Source organism: Nicrophorus vespilloides, unplaced genomic scaffold, assembly GCF_001412225.1.
Source record: "Nicrophorus vespilloides isolate i.1.1-1 unplaced genomic scaffold, Nicve_v1.0, whole genome shotgun sequence".
NCBI lineage: Eukaryota > Metazoa > Arthropoda > Insecta > Coleoptera > Silphidae > Nicrophorus > Nicrophorus vespilloides.
This window is the reverse complement of record NW_017099531.1, coordinates 71,808-93,074: the sequence shown is the minus strand read 5'-3', so window position 1 is coordinate 93,074 and position 21,267 is coordinate 71,808. Positions and strand designations below refer to the sequence as shown.

General features: G+C 33.2%; 1 protein-coding gene across 1 annotated transcript in view; it reads left to right on the top strand.

Moving 5' to 3' along the window:
- The first annotated feature begins 2,647 nt into the window (after positions 1 to 2,647).
- The window catches only part of LOC108564674 (transcription factor Sox-13), a 65,919-nt gene continuing 47,299 nt past the window's right edge, over positions 2,648 to 21,267 (top strand). The window contains exons 1-2 of the mRNA XM_017923762.1: positions 2,648 to 2,748; positions 20,067 to 20,116. Coding sequence (XP_017779251.1) covers positions 20,106 to 20,116 — 11 coding nt within the window. The 5' untranslated portion in view covers positions 2,648 to 2,748; positions 20,067 to 20,105. The remainder of the gene's footprint in view (positions 2,749 to 20,066; positions 20,117 to 21,267) is intronic.

The window sequence follows — 21,267 nt, the reverse complement described above, 5'->3', positions numbered from 1 at the left end:
GTTATCGCTTATCTAAAGTAGAACTCTCAAATTATTATCTACTTTATTTGTCGCCACTTCCAAATATACAAGCATGTGTAATTTTTGTTCAAATACTTTTTTTTCTCTTGGTCTTAATATAACAAAATATGTATACCAACTCATAATTATAAACTGATGTTATTTTTTGAAGATATAGAATGAATTATTGCCTCATAATCTAAATTAATAATATTTATTGTAACAATAAACATCCTTGATAGATATACTTTTAACGAACCTTTACACTTATGTGCTAATAATTATTTATTATAAATAAATAAACAGTTTTAAAAAATCGATTTCTATTTATAACTTTTAAACTAACTTCTTTTTTTTTCGTCTGTAATTATTAACATAAGTATATGATTGTTGCAATAATAATAATTAACCATTTGATATGATTTATATTTCATATTTTAAAATTATGGTGAAACTTTAACAAATAATATATTATATATTTCAAGATCTAAGCTCTCACTTCTTATCGTTCCTATTGCTTACTCAGCCAAATCAATGCTACTACTACTGCAACGGACGGAAATCAAGAATGCCCGGACCACACTTTTTGCATCGGGGATGCGTTCTTGAAAATCATGACGCATACCACCGATATGCGAGTTCTTTCTAAACGAAGACGTAACAAACTAATTCTTCGAAATATGCAAATGCTAAATTTTACGGCTCAAAACACAATGATGTATAAATTGTTTTATAACGCAACGTTGAAAAATACGCAGAACCGAAATATAAATGTATTTCTGAATATGTGTAGTATTTGTTGAAATTATGTAAGAAATATATTTACTAATATATTTAAGATCTTAAAGGAACATCGATCTTGTGACTAATTATATATTGAAAGCCGGAAATAGGCTAGTTTTAAAATCATGAAGTAAATGATTTTTCGTAATTTAACAAATAGAGAGAATACAAGCAAAGTACAAATTACGTATATCACAAATGGGACAGAAATGAGTACTTAAACATATAAAAGTAAATATGTTTGGTATTTAATTGTAATTGATTTGATTAGTGTTGCTTTAATGTATAGATATTTTAATGTTGTGTTTTTGAATGTGAATCAAGGTTGAGTCTGGACATAGGAAGTGAACGAAAGCGCGCGCGACGAGTGGAGATAATTTGAGTGGAAGAAGATGCGAGAAGCAGCAAGCAGGGTGCCGTGCCGTGCCGTGGATGGGAAGAATGCTGGGAGGAACACAATTTAAGCGAAAATTGATTGGGTGTAATTGTTGGAGCGGAGTAAATAATAAACGGCGAAGAGTGAAGAGTAAAGTTCCAGATTTAATAAGGATAATCAAGAGTTTATTGTAGGGAGACGCTAGATTGAGTCGCTTCTCCGACCTTTGTCCATTATTCAATGTAACTTAGTTTCGAAGTTGACGCTCGCACGTTCGTATTCTGGCGTTGCAAAGACAATGGTGCAATCAATAGGGTAATGAGAGGACACTATATCTAATTATTGATGCGGTCAGCTCTCCATCCTCGCCGTCGGGCAGAAGACATGCCGCTCTTAATGGATTGTGTCAGTGTCGTTCGCGTCTAGGAGAGAGCGGCGAGCGAGCGAACGCTGTGCCTCTCTCAGTTTATTAACTAGTTCTATACGTTTTCCATCGGCACCTGCAACCTGCCGTTTCGAGCAATGCCTTGTCTTTAGATTGGTGTGTATGCGAGTGTGTGAGTGTGTGTGTGTGCTTGTGTGTATGCGTATGCATACATGCATTCGTTTGTATGTGTGTATGTATGATGTAACTGAACGGTGTCGGTAATGGCAGTTTCAGTGCGATTTTACTCTTCCAATAGACATTTCTCAAACCGTCAGCCTTCCATCAGCCTTATCGAGATCCTGAACCGGTGTAATGACTCGGGTGGGCCATTGTTCACGTATAGACTGATGAACATTAGGGTATTGTCAAGTCAATCACATAGGTAGTGCGTGCCGTCGCGCCGATATCGCCGATTCCAATCAGAACGGTCGCGCGGTGATATACTTTTGTCTCCCTACATTTTAATGACTTTAAACATTGGATACTAATAAGAGTAAATTACGTGTGCGGTTTTCCAGAAGGGATATTAACCCATATACGGGGGGACGTACGAGGAACGTACGTACGTACGTATACATCGGCAACTTTTAAACAAACAGCATTGTCTTCTTCTCCTCTATATAATCGGTAGGGAAGTGAACACAGAACACTCAAAGATTCAACTTGCCTGACTGCCCGGTCTACCTGGTTATGCTTATGTGTCCCCCCACCGGTCCATTCTTTCCTTCATGTGTATGTGATCAGTGTAAGAAGCGGAGTCTTCGGGAGAGCACGCGAACCTGCTAGTCTTCTATTTATGAATGGAACTATTTAGGAAAATAAGACCCGGGGCACACTTGTGATTCCCAACCCCCCCAACCTGTCCATCAGTGTTTCACACGCCACGCAGTGTTCCATGTTCCACTCCTCTCAGACAATAAATCTATCAAACTGACTGACCACACATCATCAAAGTGCATCTCTATTAGTGACACTACTACTACTACTACAGGATTTTACAATACCAATTCAATTTCAATCTCTGTATACCTCCCCCCGAATTTGTGTGTGTGTTACTTACTACTACTACTACTACTACCTATGTTACAACCACCTCAACGAAACATGTGAACACGTTTACTTCTCAGTCTATTATTTATTATTGTTTATCTCGAATCAGCAGGTAAGCCCCACGTGGAATTCCACATAAATATATATATATATATGCATATCTCTATATATGTACATGTCTGTATACCATTATTATTATTATTATTATTATCATCATTGCTCTCTCGCTGTTGCTATTTCTTCCAATCCAACTGGATTGCATTGTAAATAAATATTTACACAATCAATGATTTCACTCTGCGCTAAACCTATTCAACAATAACATGCTCAGGTAATTGGACGTACACGGACTGAATAAGCAGCTTCCATTAATCACGTCGCTTCGCAGTCCTCTGCATTATCGAAATAAATTCGTGTATGTATAATCCAGCCAGCATTGCCAAATATTTAATAATTACGCACAGCTCTCAATATGGACAATCCGGTCATAGTAATTAGATAACAAGCAACTTTCAACGGAGATCGCGCGCGCACCTCCTCTCCTGCTGTTCATGCTGATCTCTTTCGCGCTCTCTCTCTCTCTCTCCTTCTCATTTCTTCTCAATTAATGACACAAGATGTGTTCGAATACACCAAATATTTGTAAACACAAATCCAGCAGCAGCAACAGCAACACAACAATACCACACTGCAATTTCACAAATTGTAACCCAGTTTATCCAATAATGATATACACCATATCCGCACAAACATATCCTATTCAAATTTGTTCTTTTTTTCTTCCTTCAAAAAAAAAATAACTTTTCTTAATAACGTAACAATTATTTTAAATACGTTTAATTACAGCATCCAATCATCCAACACTTAGTACTAATAACAATTACAATACAACAAGCCAATTAGAAATATATATTGCAAAAATATTATTACAATGCGAATAGTTTCAGTATTTTTTATCAATTTATTAAATAAAATATACAACAATATGATAAAGTATTATTACTACATTCATACATTATTCCACTATAATACTAATAAATTTAATTACATAGTATTCGAAACGTAAAATCCAATCCAATATTTTATTACTAAATAGTTTTTTGACGTTGAAAGCCAGTTTTTTGTTTTTAATTTTAAATTTATATTCACGTCGGAATGTGTTTTGTTTAGGTAAATGATGTGTGTGTTTTTTGTAATGTTATTATTTGCCTGTCAATAGATCGTTGGGAACAATGAGATAAACGTTGCATAAGAAAGTATATTTTCCTAATTAATATTTTCTCGGAACGCTCCTTCCTGTGGATTCCTCAACTACAGGCTACATTAATAACGATTTGAGCAATTAATTATGGAATATTAATGGACAAAGGCGGAAAGACCATACGATTTTGTTTATATCCCAGAATGTGAGCAATAACTCGTTTATTTAATTGTCTACATCTTACTATATATTTCGACTTATTCTCATACGATCCATCCGTGCATGCGTCCACGTAATCCTAAAGTACAAAGGATTACGAATTTCTATCTTCAGTTCCAATCCGTGGACATAAACTTACAACTTACAAAACAAAAAGTATAAATTATCTATACACCACTTATTTATTAAGTGATACATTGCACATTTCTCTATACACTAAATTATATAATACATTTGAAAAAAATATAAACACTATATATTTTTTTTTAACTTGTTAATTTATATAACATGATTGTACGTGTATGTAAACATGCAATTATTGAGTTGATAATAGGATTATTTTCTTACGCAATTAGAATGAACTCAAAGTGGTTACTGGAATTACTTGGTTCCCCCCTTTTATGAAGCGTGAAAGGGTTGCAAAGCTGAGGGGCGTCCTGCAATAAAAACAAACAAGCTTGCGATGGAAATCAATCACTGCGCTAATTACGTTACCCCCATTATCCTGTACTTATTATGTAATAATTATTGTCTATTGGTAAAATAAGATGATTGAACCTGTTGAAAGAGGGTTAACAAAAGGTGGTGGTAGTAAAGAATGAGTGGAAGGGACATTATTCGTACGCAATGCGATTTAATAGGCATTCCGAAAGAAAGTATTATATTTTTCGATGTTGTCTACGGGCAAAGTAATAACGCCGAGATTGTTCCTCGGGTTTTCTGAAAGCAATAAGTGGTCGAGGCGTTTAATTAGCGACGGCCTAGGTCCACCTTCATTTACGAACGTCCCTGATTTACGAACATCCGTGCATACGGACCGGTTCTTAATAGAATTTTCCATCCATGCGAGATATCGAAAGCTCTCTAAACATATTAAACGAATTACGACGCTCTTACAACTATTTTATTGCTACGAAATCCATTCTGTCTTTACCTACATGCTGGAAAATCATCGCCGCGCAATATTAATAAACTCTAACTGTTGTTACATTATATATTTACATATTTTTTTTATTCACATGCGAACGGCTCGGCTCGCATTACGAAACGTAAATTTAAAACCCGTGTACCCATTTTCCGGAACATCCACAATTAAATTATATTGAACGTAACGAATTGATTTCCAACGCTGTATAAAACGAAATACATTAACATCTAATACCATTACATTTGTAAGCTTTTAAATATTCTAGTGTACATAGTTTTTTTTTATTTACAATATTTCTTTCAGATTATAAGTATTTTTTTTAATAAAATACCAAAATATCTTAACTTTGTAGACTAATCCATTTTTTGATTCTTAATCATAATTGGATTAGTTCAGCATCTTTTTTTTGTAATACTTATATTAAATTGCGTTCAATTATTATATTTTCATGCGACAATAATCTATGAAATCAATTGAATTACAGATAAAATATTCAAAAGAAAAATCGTTAAAAATCCGAAGCGTTAAAAACTGAACTTTTATTTTAAAAAGACTGTTATTGAATTACACGAACCTGTTGTTGCGAACTCTGTATAAATCATGGACATATGTTTAATGGACGGCGAACGCGTTAAATTTCAAATAAAAAAATAAATAAATAAAACAGTGGGGTGCGATTGGGGTGCATTTTTAAAAGGGGTGCGCGCATAATAAAGATGTAAATGAATTGGCGCGTATGTATTGTGCAAATTAGTTTGATTCGCATTGTGTTGGTGTGGGACTTGCTGCAAGCACTACTAAAAGTCAATTTATTGCCGGATGATTCAACCTAGGTTTACCTGTCCGGTTTTTATTATTGTTTTATTATTGTGATGCCTCCATAAGAAACGAAAACGGTTATAATAAATTAAAGCAAAGTATTCTTGTGAATAAAAAAACAGCCTCTTATAGAAAATTATAAATAATCGTCAGCTTGGTTTATCTCTTATTCACAAATAAATAATTTAATGTTACACTCTTTATATTGCTTTAAGCAATTTTAGTACTAGTTAACAATTCTTAAATTATTATTTAAATCTACAACTATTTAAGATAATTGTTTCATGATTTTGCATATTTTTAATTATTTGTGTTATTATTAGTTATTATATTATCCTGTTTCATGAAATGAAATTTATGTAGTTATCCATTTAGATGCAAAACCAAATAAGAAACAACGAATAAATTCAATCAAATGTTGTATTATCAGAATGTATGGGACAATACATTATTTGAGTTTAATTGCAATGCGACGAAATAGATAGTCGATTTACTAAGTATGCACATAGTTACAAGTATTTAGAAAGTTATTTATTGTTATTATTCAAATGCATTAGAAGAAGAATGGATTCAGCTATAAAAAGCCATTAACCATAAATAGTCGAACGGCTGACAATTAATCATTGGAAGAAGCGCTGAAACTTTCAATTGAACGGTGAAGTATATATATTTATAATGTTGTTGTTGTTGCTGTTGTTATTTTTCATGGATACTGGTATCAGTTTCGGTATGCATCACAATAGCATCAGTAAAGTGATAGACTTAGCTAAAAGCACTGACAGCTCCGTTGCAAGTTTTGTTAGAAGCAGTTCAAAAAAAAAAAGTGGTTAACCATAAACAGCCAAAAGAGTGACCATTAATCATGCGAGGAAGTGCTAAAACAATCAATCCATCATTAACATTAATGCCGAAACGACGTTGTTAACGACCTGTTAACAAATAAATTATAACGTATATTTTGATAATCATTTTGAGTCAATTTAGGAAAATAATAGCAATTTAATGAGGATGATGTCCCGTTTTGATGATGCCGATTTTTATTATTATTATTATTATTATTATTGTCTTCGTTTGCCGTTTGCATTGCTTTTACTTCGGACCCAAAATGGAATGCGTGCGTTGTACACGTGAAAGTTCGGTATGTAAATCTATGTGGACTAAATCCTAGTAAATCCCGCACTTGGTTATTATCGAATATTAATAAATAACGCCAACGTAGTAATTACGTTAATTATAATAATCGAATCTGAAAATTCGCAAAGCGAAAAAATAGAAAACTATTCGATTCGTTTCCGATTAATACGCGATACGGAGTTTCATTCAACTTTTACTGAAAAACAAATTACACGTTTTATCACATAAATATCCCATACTCAATTAGATAATGCCGTCACAATTGAATAATACGGTTTCATTAAGTAGATTTACTTATTATTTTGGAAACGAACGGCTGATTAAGAATCGATCGAGTGTGATAAAATCAATCGTCAGTAATTGCATGAATAGTGTTCTTTTTTTTTTCTCTCTCTCTCTCTGTCTCTCACTCACATAAAATTACTAATATCGGCGTAATATGCGAGGATGCTGTGATATTCATAATGAACATAATGCACTCTCTTTGACGCCTTTGGTGTGGTATGTTGAGTGTCATGAAGCGTCCCGACGTCTGAGGCTGTCTTCTTGCATTAACGGCATGAACTGATTTACACTTGTCCACCTGCCCTTCCGTTTCATCTCGGTCCACTTGCAATATCCGGTTAGTAGTAGAATCGCCTGCAGCCCCTTTTATACAAGAAAGTACACATATAAAATGTGAACGTTCTTCGGGCCACGCCAAGGAATCTAGATCTATCTACGCGCTCTTAGAAATACTTCTTTTCTCAATAATATTTATACATCCATTTCTTCTCTGGATCATTCTTCCACTTCACTCTCGACTCGTACACTTCGAACATCGTGTACGTACAGTACAATAAATTATATCGTTTTTTTTTTTTCGTTTCAATGCAACACCACGCCATTTTTGTTATCGAATCATGACAATTGGGCGTCGCCGGATTTAAATAGGCGCACAAACTATTTACAGTTTTCCACTTAAAAATAGAGCGGCGGCATCGTAAAGACATTTTGGAAAAGTGGCAAAATGCGGGATATTTAAGAGAGCAACTAATTGAAGAGCCAAAGATCGCGCAATTAGCTCATCCCTCGCATTAGTATAATTAAGCTGTAATTCATTTAATTGCATATTTGCAACATGCCTCTTGATATTTAACAGAAACAAGTAATATATCGTTTAATGTGAGCACACAATCAGTATTTTTAATAAAAAAATATTTTCAAATTGATTTCAAATTTTATTGGTTTAATCATCAACATTTTCCTGAGTTGAACATGACATTCTGTATATGTTAAAATAGAAGAAGAAAAATGAACGTAAGCATCACATCGCATCGCATCTTCTCACCGAAACTTAATTAAAACATAATTTACGAATAATTTTTTCGACACTAATTTATTCCGATTCGTAAACATACTGCGTTCGAATACAAATTCGATGTTGCTCAACATTGGAAAGGCGATTAATGTGTAAATACCGAATGCTCGATGATAGCTACTAACATTGAGGAAATTGAGACGAAGAAAAAGTAAAGTAAGGCGAAATGTATATCATCACTACCTACCAGAAGATTGAAGTAATGGAGTAATAATTTGAATGAAGCCCTGCTGAAATAAAATATTCTAATGCTTTCACTGGCTAAAAATTCTTTCACAGAACGTAATTGACGTGCGGACGAAACATGCGGGATGTAACATTTGTATGTTACAATCAAAACAGCTGATAGAATCCTAGAAGTGAACGTGATGTCTCAGATGGACGTAAGGCTCAGCGGGAAATCTGAAGAGGTCGAGCCACGACACCTGGCGCTCTGCGAACAAACGGTGTACAAGAGGTATGGCGAGTGATGACTGCAATGTGTATGTACATTTAAAAAATATCAATCTCTTGTCGGGGGGCTCGATTAGTCGCACCGTGAGATCATGATGTATCTCCGTTTTGTTATTACAACATACCGCGCCAGTACATATATATACATTCACATACATACATACATACATACATACAAGAGTATAAACCCCCAACCGTCCGAGATGCATTGTACTTCTCTAGGTGTATCTGTTACCGGAAAAAGGCCGCAAGATTAATTCGATTAACCTTCTCTGATAAATGCACACGGCGAATTTGGTCACTTCCATTAATCGACATTTTACAGTTTCTGCTTTTTGATACCAACCTACCAATCTCTTTCTTCGATACCTACGATATATATTTGGAAATCTCAAAACAAACGGTCATTGATTAATAGGTATATTCTTAAGATGCGGCCTTGATAATAGAAAATTATTATTGATTATGCAATTGTTGCATCGTGCTCAATACATTAACCACATATGGATGAACAAACACCTAATATTTAAACACAATCGAAAGGAAAACCTCTTAATCACAATTTATTGCAATGAACATTTTAAATCAAACAAAAAAAAAACATAATAATCATAACCAAAATTATTTTTTTAATAAGTATATCCTTGCTCATGTATCTAAAGTTAATTTAACAAAAATTCCTCAAGGAATCCAAACAATACCAAAAACATAGAACTTTAACTCTTCAAATTATGTCTTCATATTTATTACAACACATTTGAAAATAGTTAATCTAATAATAAACAAATATGAAATCGATACAATTAGTGCTTAACGTTGTAAATTTGAGAAATATTTAAATTGTCTTAGAAAATGTTATTATATTTGACTTTGGGTACTATTCTTGACTGCTACATGATTTCTACTATTCTAAACAAATTGAAACAAATGAAAATTGAAGAAGAATAAAAAACTGAATACTAACAGATACTATTATTAATAATTATTTTTATTTTACAAAACTACTATTTCTACAATCGTATAATCATGTTCATAAATTTAAAAATTAGAAAATATCAACGACTTTGATGCAAAAATATAAATCGAATGAGGTGCAGCGATAAAATTGCAATTTATGGTGTATCTCAATTTAGATGTTTACAACCGGTTCTCGATTTTATTTATTCCTTGTGTGTGTGTATGTATATTTGTGCTTGGTTTTGTGCATATTGACCTAAAAACGAAAATAATAAAACCAATTCCCAACGACTTCGATGCTCGAACACTTTTACGTCCGAATTATTCAAGAACCACGAAATCCACTACGCAGCAGCATCCCGTCCGGATTTATGATCCTCAGCAGCACAATGCTCATAATAAATGTGTTCCAAATCTTTAATTACGTTACGCAACGGCGGCTGCAATGAGGAAACGAAACGATTGCACAACGATTTTCACAATATTGATTCTGCTGTTGATCTTCTTACTTATGCAACGTTTGTTACCGTTTTTGGATGAAATTTCATCTGGCTATATATTAAATATGGCCTTATGTAATGCTATAAACAAAATCTAGCAGGAGAATACGTATTGGTTGGCAAAATACGTTAATGCATTATGAGCAACGAGCTTATTTTTTTGGCGATACAACGGAAATGTTCCAACGTACAAAAAATAAAAGAAAGAAGATGTGAACAGTTGGCAGGACAAACTAGCTTTCTGGATTTATCGGCCTTTTCCAACTGTCGATTTATTTTAGACAATTATATTTCATAACAAGCGTAACGTTCGGCTCAAGTTAAATTTAGATGTAGGCAAATTCCTTTTACATGAGATTTGAGCAATTTTTATTAATACATTTGTCATGAACCACGTGAAAATGTTTTTAGTATATATATATTTTTTTTTGTACTTTATTTATTGGATGGATGGATTTTATGTTACATGGTTATTTGTCTATTTATCCTTGCCATTTCACAATACTTTGCTAAAAGATGCTTTACTAGCAGTGACGTAACAATAACTAAGAGCCAAATTTATTGTGCAAATAAGTGAATTAATTAATTAATTTGATAATATTTTATTATTTATCCGTTGGAATATTGCACACATAATGTGTGAGATTTTTTTTGTAAAAACCATCTGCATATAGGAAGAGATTGTAACATTTGTTCGTGTAATGTATGTTACCAGAAAACCATTTCTAAATTCAGTCTCGAAGGCTGAACGTTTACTTTCGGGAGTAAGAGTGACCGACAATACGTGTGTTATAGGGTCAATGTAGTGTTGATCAGGTGTATAACTTAACGGTCAATTGCATCATACCTGTTATGGTGCAGTCCTACGCGGTCATATTTTCGAGATGTTTATGTTCAACGTACTCTCCTCTTCGTCTCCCGTTCCAATTAATTAACTTGTTTTCAACAATTACTGCTTTCGCTCTCCCAATACAATAAATAATAACGAATCGACGAAAATTTCACCGATAATAATAATAATAATATCATGTTTATCGGTGAAATTGACAAATAAACACGTATTATGTTTATTTTACAAATACATTATTTAAGTAGGTGTGTTTAGGTAAATAATGATAAATTCCATTTTTCTGTTCAGCTTCACGAACACCACTTCTGCTAAATTCGAAACGTATAATAAGATTAGAACATTGCGAGAGAAAAAATGCGAAACGTCGATCGATATAAAATTTGATTAGAAAGACTAAACACGGAGATATAATATAATCACCATTACCTTTCATGATTATTATTTATATAATCTTTATTGGTTTTACTACAAGTACATAAAGAACTTGGAAACGTGTTCTATTCACACAAATATTATCTAAACGCTTTCATAAATAATTTTAATAGTAGCAAACATTTATATAGTAGTGCCAATATTTCTAATATTTTCAATTTTATTATAATTTGATGAACGTTTGTTATATTAAGTTAAGTAATTAATGTTGCATTGAAAACTGATATTTATTTATATTTTATATTTAGAATAGAAAAATAATCTATAAAAATAGTCATATATTACAGGAGTGTCCAAAAATTGGCTCGAGAGATAATGCAGGACTAATTGACGATTTGCGATTGAATCTAATTAGATTCGCAGTTAAAAGTCAAAGTCACAACAACGACTTACGTTTTCTCTTACAAGATGCTGCATTAATTATTCAATAAACTACAATTCATTTTACTAAATGCATTAAATAATTGAATTTAGTACATGCGGAAAATATAAATTTATTTTGCAGGGTGCGGTATTCTAACAATATTTACATATTAATTATCTTGAACTATTATAACCAACATTGCATTATTTAAAAGCAGTAAATGATTTCATCTATTATTGCAAAGAAGAAAAACAATTTCTATTGTATTACTAACGTTTATAAGCAATGAAATATTTATTTTTATCCTTATTGGACAGTTTTAATACTTTGCCCTTGTACATGATATGTTTAGTAGAATAGAAACATTTAAATAATATCTGGTTTTTATTTTACTCACCGTTTACTTTAGAGTTTTTTCTTATTTAAATTCTTGACAAATCTGATATTGATGAATCAACAATATAATATTTGAGGGAACAGAAAGAGCTATGGTCGATAGCCAGGTGCAAACCGTTAGTCCGGTTTTAATTATTTACACGTTTAATTAAAGCGTAGGAATAGACTGCAATAAACATTGCCTTTATTGTTAAAGTAAGTGTGCAATTTGAACTTTCAACATTCTAATGGCTTTCTATCACACAATAAACACTTAGTTATTCTTGTTTGCAAAGAAATCATCATAATAATTTTCATAGAATGTGTTTTTTGAAATCTATGATTGGTTTACATGTTTGTTGTAGAAATTATATGTGTGTGTGTGTGTGTGTGTGTTAAACTATATATGTGTGATGATGTATATTGTATATCGAGATGTTTTTGACGAATGAAACTTCAAAGATTGTTTCATTTTAATGAGGTACATGATTTCAGCTTTCCGGCAGTGGAATAAAGGATACTTTTAGGTAATAAATGTTCAAAATTGAAGCATTTAATGCGCATAATGTGTACGACGATTTATGCGCTGACATTATTTTGAAAGAGCAAGTGACTTTCACGCACAAACTCGCATCTAGGCATGGATAAATAAATGTAAAATATGCGCGTAACACCGTTTTACAAAACCATTAATATGAAACGCCTGGGCCCATGATTGGATCCGTGTTTATTTTTGTTCTCATTAGAAAAAAATAAATACGTGCTCGGGGATGACTTGCGTTATTAAATAGTACATATCTCATTAGGAGAGAGCTAACAAGTCTTCAGCGTAGGGCGTGCACCAAACCAAAACGGCCAGCATTTCAACGTAATCAACGCGATGATGGATTTATTGCGGTGACATTAAAATCACAAATGATACATTCGTGCATATTCGTACATGCAAGATGAAAGAGCTTAATAATACGTTTCTGAAGAAACAGAGAGAAAATCCCAGGATGAAAGGCCTGAAAAAGTAAAATAGAGAAGAGTAAATCCGAAGGGCATTGAAATTCCGGGAATGTAGCGGAAAGTAGCGTTTTCAGGTGGTGCTGCACAAGCACAATATATATGTATCCCTTCGGAAGATAATCAGATCAAAGCTCAACGAGGACAATTTAGTTCAATTTTATATAACGTCGGAAGCCAACGTAGTAGGGGTTGTGATAATGCGCACACATCCGTTCTACAACCATCCCTCCCCCCGTCCCGATACGCTCTTCAGGTTTTAGGCATCATGTACTACTACTACTACATAGTAGGCATCGGGGCACAAGGAAACCGAGCCGTTTTATAATGCGTCTAACTTATTCATTGCATACAATCACCTAAATAATTAATGAACACGGGTCAGGCGAAGGCCGGCCTTTAAAAATAAAAAGTCTGCGAGGCCCCCTCACTTTATTGAGCTTTCCCCGCAAATAGGTTGGTTTTTGTTTGATAACTTTGTTTGATGGCTTTTTTACGGGAGCAGAAGGATATAAATTTAAAATTATCTTACATTATGCGTACCCGATGGCTACTTTCTATTAAATAAGATACACTCGAATACAGCCAACCTTATTTTTCGAACACTACATGTATGCATGCACCAAGTAAGTTAAAGCGCCAATAAATATTCATTAAGCAATCACAATCTGATATCCACAGAACAATAAATAAATGACCGTTCAATGCGCGCAACAAATTTATCCGACGCATTCGATATTTCGCAGTTATCTATTTATTCTGCAATAACAATTATTAACTTCTCGGATTTTCTAAAAAGTATCTCGAATAATCCGCATCCTTTCCTTATCCAAAGAACAAACATACTCACGACTCGGTTGATAATAATATACATCAGCGAATCTCACCTGACGCATTTTCAACTACAATGCATTACGGATGTGTAACATACACACGTCTCATTGGAATACTGACCTACTTAATTAAGTTTTACTTCCTACCAATTGGCATTTTCGCCTCCAGCTGTAGACTTGTTTACTACTTCTTGGCTTTTCCAACGGCAGCACTGAACAAAAAATAAAAATAAACAACACTCACACAGTAGTACATGCTCAACGTCTTGCATCTTCGTGTCTGGTATCGATTGTCTTCTCGCAGAGAGTTCTACGCTGATAAAAAAAAAAAATAAAATTACTTGAGGCTTAATTCGGTGGTCAGAGTAAGAAATTGAAAGTCGGCATTAATTATTTAGAGCGATGCTCTCCGGAACCGTTCTCTATATGAAAACCACTACCAGGTAATATATATTGGAGCCGCGTTAAAGGTCCGACCGACTGTATCTACACTTCCTGCAGGTTTCTAGACTTTTATGTGCTCGGAATCATATTGGTTATAGAAAACGTTTTACTACTGCAAATGCAGTTCACCAATCTCGTTAAAGTAATTTCTGTTTTTCCTTATCTCTTCTTTAATTAACAATTTCCTTAATATACTATTTATAATATTGAGAAAGTCAATAATGTCCATCTTCCATTAAAAATACTTTTTATTTAAATCATATCTTATTAAAATTTAATCAATTTAAATTATGAACGAATTAAAATAATAATCACTAACAACAACAAGTATAAACACAAGTATAATTTAAACTGGATTAAGTCATAGTTCTTAACTGCCGGTAATCTTCGAAACAAGTTTTTGTTTAACTCTAAATAAATTAAATATAATATAATTAATGTATTTAACCATGTTTATGTAAAACTAATTTCCAAATGCGTTCTTGATAATAATATTCGATTAAGTATTCGCAGCGTAAAAATGCTAACTCAAGTGGACACATCCTTAATATAGATATGGCATGCGATTTCATCTAGGTTTCTCCAAGTTTGTTCATCATACATATATGTGAGTTAAACCTGTTTTATTAAAAAAATACATAATATTTTATATAAATTCAATTATATATATATTTTCATGAATCATGAAATATTTCTTAAGCAATATGAAAGTGTTCATGATACATCTAAATATTTAATCATTAAAAAGAATCGTTGTATTGAGATCACTAAATTATTTAATTAATAAACAAATAAGTAATTATGTTTATATAGTCTCTTTTTATGCGATTTTAAAGTCGCGGTCTGCTGGAAACTGGACTATTTCAAACAGTCCGAAATATTAATCCGCACTATGGAAGCTGTTACTGTTCAAATCACAATAAGAATAAATTATCTTAGAAATGATCAACGAAGAACGTATTATTATTTAAAATTTATAACAACAAAAAAAAGAACTGTATTAATTCTGGCATATAATAAACGTCTTGAGCCTAATTATTGGATTCATTACGGAATGCATAAAATGATATTGAGACAAATGCGTAATAAAATGAGGGATTTAATTGGTTCTGGTTGAAGTTTTTATTTTTACATTTTATGGTACTTCTCTCGACGGAAAATCATAAAAACCTTTTTGCTCTCTCTCTTTCTCTATCTTCGTCATCCACCTTTTTGCCATATTAATTGTATTGTTAAACGTGTATTAAATCTGAGAATTATAAAAAATCAAAAAGGAAGAAGCATCAAGAACCGCGTCCGTAATAATAATCCGAATCCATAAAAGTTGATTAAATTCCATCGAAGCGTCAATTGTGTTTTGCAGCATCCGTAATAATAGCATTAACATAGGGAACGAGAGAAGCACACGAGTGGATAATGTATCAAAAGAGAGAAAGAGGAAAAATAAATGTTCAAACGTTGGATACGTAAATGTAAATAATTAACGGTTGGTTAAAAAAAGTACACGGCGCTTTTGATACGAGGCATGCTTCATTTTTTTTTTTTTTTATTTATTTTGGTTTTATGAACTTCGACACAGTCGTTTGCAGTTGCAAATTCGACGTGGAGAGTAATGCGCAAACGGTTGAATTTAAATTAATAAAATTGTCAAACAGCCTTTTATGCGTCCGGTTATTTGGATGGCGATGTCATTACCTCACAGAACCAGAGACCAGAGAGTAGCGACAAAAAAAAATGAATATATAAATAGCATGCAACATAGGCTGCTGTTAAATGCTTCGTTTTCACTGAAATTAATTCAAGTGGTTATTGATATCATTTAACCTATTATTGTATGGTTTGTAGAAAAAAACGACTTTAAACAAAAACGGTTTTCGATTTGGTTTTTCATTGCTTTTTTTTTTAATAAAACAAATGTTTTATATAACTACATACAACTGAAAAAATATGATCGAACTGGAAATATGTTGTTTTCGGTTTTGTTTGAAATCCATCATTCGATTGCATCGTTTTTCAAAGGTTTGACTTTCTATAATAATCGTATGTCAATGAACTAAATAAGCTGAGCGAGCTTTTTTTTAATTTATTTATTAGCCTCGCGCTGGAAGGTAACCATATTTAATTGGATCTTTGTAAAAATGAGTTGGTGCGCTTCGATTATCCGCCTCTCGAACACACGTATGTCATCTTCCTTTCGTTTTCTTTTCTGCAACTGCACACCACATACAAATTGCACGCCGTCATCTCGAGTTTATATCATATACACTTGGTCCATTCGTAACGATTTTCTGCATCACTCTTGCTCTCTTTTTTGTTTACAATACTTTCAATTCCACGAAATTGAAACAATTTGTAAACCATTACCATATTTCGAAACAAACGCACAAAGCATTTCCTTCAAGTTACTCCACTGTTTTCAACTTAATGTCTGCGTCAGAGGTTCTGACTCAGATCGTAAATTATGCCAAATAACAGGAAACTTGATAATATTTACTTTCTTAAAGTACACATTTATATTTATTATATTATTAGTCATAACTAAAACTATTTTCGATAGTTCTCACATCTAACTGAACCGTTCAACTAACTAATTTCAAATATCCATTGAGATGTATGACCTTCGTAAAGGGACGGCTTTAAAAGAGATGTTAAAACTACCCTTTAACCCGAACCGGATTCTGCAACAACCCCACTTTCCGCCATACAATAGCGGCTATCTCCATCTACTCACAATACCAATATGCTGATGAAGTCTTTAGAACGAGGATCAATAACGTAATACGTAGTTCCTCTTCTCTTTGAAATTGAACTTCTATTGAAATCAACATTAAATTGAGTTAACACTTAAGATACTTGCTCATAAAATCTTAAACTTTGAATATAACGAAAATGTATTAGATTTTACAGAATTGAAAATTATAGAAATTCTGTTCTAATGCAATTCCGCTTTCAAAAAATTTCATTTTACTCGTAAATTAATAAATCACAATCCAAATACCATAAGTAATAGCTGATTCTTAATACAGTTATAATAATGATGATGATGATGATATTTTATAACAAGTTCGAGAAGAAATTGTGCAAAATGACTTCCATTTTGAATGGTAGAACGCGTAAAGAAAAGTGCTTTCAACGAATCAAAGTAATTGACACGAATTAGTTCAAATGCACTTAAATCGTGATATGTGCATTTTCAATTGAAAATGTGGTAGCTTTAACGTTATGGCTCGATCACGATTTAAGCAGCTTTGAACGATCCATGGCATACGATTTATTGAAACAGACTTTACTGCAAAGATTAATTTATTGCTGAAAATATTATATATATATGCATGGTTGTTCAAAAACGTACGGGAATTTCACGCTTAAGTTCATAGATATTCGATGTATTCTATAAATTAGATCATTTAACTGTTTCAATAAAATTGTCAGATTGTTTACTTGATATATAATAGCATTGTTGAATGTTTACTGTGTAATTGTAAAGGACTTAAAATCGAGAATTTATTTTCACAGAAGGATGCAGGTTGCACTCATCCAAGTGATATACGCAACACGCATTGCTTACCTGATATTCAAGTAGTAAAAATTTCATATAAAATAATATTACAATTACGTAATTATAGCTCAAATAGTATTTACATATGATGTGTTTATCAATATTATTGAATTATTACTCAAAAATATGTTTAAAAAATGATTTTAAATTAATCATTCTCATTAATCATGATTAATATGAATTGTGTAGTATTAGAAATCGGTAATGTACTTTCAGTACTTGAAAGTAATGGTTTCAAATTAGTTCAAACAAACTTCCATCGTGATATGCCCATGTTTAATTGAAAATGTGGTAGCTTTTACATTATGGCTTGGTCACGATGTAAGCTGGTTTATGCAATTTGTATCTATCGATTATATACATATACAAGCAGATACAGGAGTCAAGACTTTGTAAGAATCGAAAGCTTTTTATGGTTTCATTTTTCTCCTCTCTCTCTCTATTCCAATGATCACAGATTATTTAGTTTATTTGCATTTTCTATACATATTAGTCATATTAGGTAACTTTTATTTTTTTCTGAAGATAATAAAATAAGATAGTAAGTGCGTTTTTATATTATGTTTTATAAGGGCAAGTGCACTGGAGTTTTCCACCGAAGAATATAGGGATAAAAATATAAAGTACAAAAATCTTTTATCAAAGGCTGTTCCAGCCACAATAGAAGCACAAGAGGTTGGTGTTGTAAAATTCATTGCGCGTTTATTGTACGCTCTCGGTGAGACAACAAAGATAGTTATTGTGATCGCTTAATGAGAGTCCGAGCATACTCTGCAGCAGCCGCATGGCGACGAGTGGATTGTATAGTCTCAAGCAAAATGAGCCCCACTGTTTTCCACAAATTGATATTGACGCGAACATAAATCTAGTTCAAGTACGGAAAGAGGAATAAGCACAACTTTAAATTATTACACTACATCCTCTCCGGTTGGTTCTCTCCCTCTTTTTCCCACACGTTGCTGCTGCTACACGTACGTACGTCTCTGGAATCAGAAAGGAAAACACCTTCTTCCTGCCAAGATCGACCCCCCGCAATATGCAATCCTCCCCTGCACAGATTATTTCCTAATTGTTTCAAAAACAATTACCGACGCTCCCTTTCGATATTTAATAATAGTACCACCGTATAAACACGCAATTCTCCCCTTTTTGCACGCGCAATTGTCCAATGAACTTCCGAAGCAACTGGATGGAAGATGTAAATTGAAAATACATGTCGTACTTACAACTGAGGACGGTGTGCAAACATGGCAAATAATGAATGTACAAATGAGCTTAGGTTTTCGGTGGGAAATAGTCTATGGTGACTTCAGTTCAGTGGATGAATCTACAAGTGTTTGTACATCGATGGTTTCGAGTATGTTACCTGCTCTGCACCGTCTGTCTCTGCACGATCTCATTTCCGACATAGAAAAGGATATTTAATTTTGATCTCATCAGCAAACAATCACGAAAAAAACTGCAAAGCTCAATATTCTTTCGATCACTAAAAATAGAAAATAAAAAACGCGTCTCGGCATCGGCATGCGCGAAAAAAGTGATTGCGAAAAAGAGTATACGAATATCGGAAATATACAGGAAAATGGCAATTATCTTTTTCTCTCCCTTTATCTATTCACCTATATCCCCCTTCCCTCTTACGGCACAGCTCGAGTGTATTTGTACTAGTGTACGTATGTGTGTATGTGTGTATGTATGTATGTATGTGTTACTACATAATGCAATGCATGTGGCGACGTTTGGTAGCGTCGTTGTTGATATTATTATTATCAGTATTAACAATTTATTAAAACCCAACCTATGTTTGTGCTTATTTAGTTATGTACTTGAATTTTTACAGTGGATTTATTTAAAGTCGCATGGCGTATCTTATCTGTTTTCAGTATGATTTAAGAAAGAGTGCAGTCTGTAATAATAATTTCTATTATGGTAACGAGCGAATGTCTCAACAAATTTGTCTTCAGTTTTCATTCAATGTTTCACGTTTGTTGCAGAAGTGGGGAGTGACATTTTTCCGTAACGTCTTCGATGCAATGACGTCTCGGTAAGTCTCTCATATATTTTTATAAGCTTTTATTTTATTTTATTTTTTGGTAATACATTTATTTACCCTCTTTGTATGTACTTTCTTACGTCTGTGTTTTCCTTTCTCGCTGCTTCTCTATATATTTTCTTGTTTCGTTCACATTTTTTTTTGTATGTATTTATTTTATTTTACTTTACTTATTTATAAATTTACAAATATATTCCGAGCTTGATGCTTGAATTCCGATTACATCTCCAATAAAGTAGTTCAATAAAAACGTCGTCTCTGTATTTATCCCGTGTGGTCGTCTGAGATCTTACCGTATATTACCTTTGGGATTATTTCCTTTACACTGTACTTTAAAAGTCGGAGGCATCGTCCTTGTTATTACGTTTCGATAATTGTGTTATAATGGAATGTATTTTTAATTACCATCTTTTAATTGAACCGGATTAAAGGAGTGGGCTTTTATTATTATTATTATTATGCTGTTTCTTTTTCTTCTCTTTTTTTTTTCTTTCATCCATCATAAAATGATGGGTTATTCATTTATGCACTCTCTAACTATATATTAAATATGTGTGTGTGTGTGTGTATATATATATAAAAAGTATGACGCATAAACCAGAGCAGGAATTTGACACGGCAATATTACGATCCGGCCTCGTTCCCGCATCTTACATAAGTGTAAGATGGGCTACATTATAGAGGGATCAAACTGTAATTCATTTTCCAAACCGGACTCCAGTCAATTATTTAAAAATTGCCATCCCTATGTGCATCATTTCCCAGCGAGCCGCGCTCCCGAAACACTCGTATTTTCTGGTAAAAAGAACCTCCAACCTTTCTCGCTCATCCTCGTGATACATTCCTCCCGCTCCTGCTCCTGCTCCTTGCTCCTGCCAGCCTTCTCTACGAGCCTCCGGAGACCAATTCAGAGTTGTTTTACACCGTTTTGTTCTAACAATCCACCGCATAACTCTCCGTTCGGCTACAAACATATGTAAACTCGGGGCCGAACTCCCTCTTGCCATTATTGAAATTGAAATTTCTAAATTCATACCGAACACTAAAATCCAATATTTCAATATGTTACGGTGTGTGTGTGTGCATGTGTGTATGTGTCCGTTGCTCGTGGTTAGAAGCGAGCGAATGCACGGCACACCCCA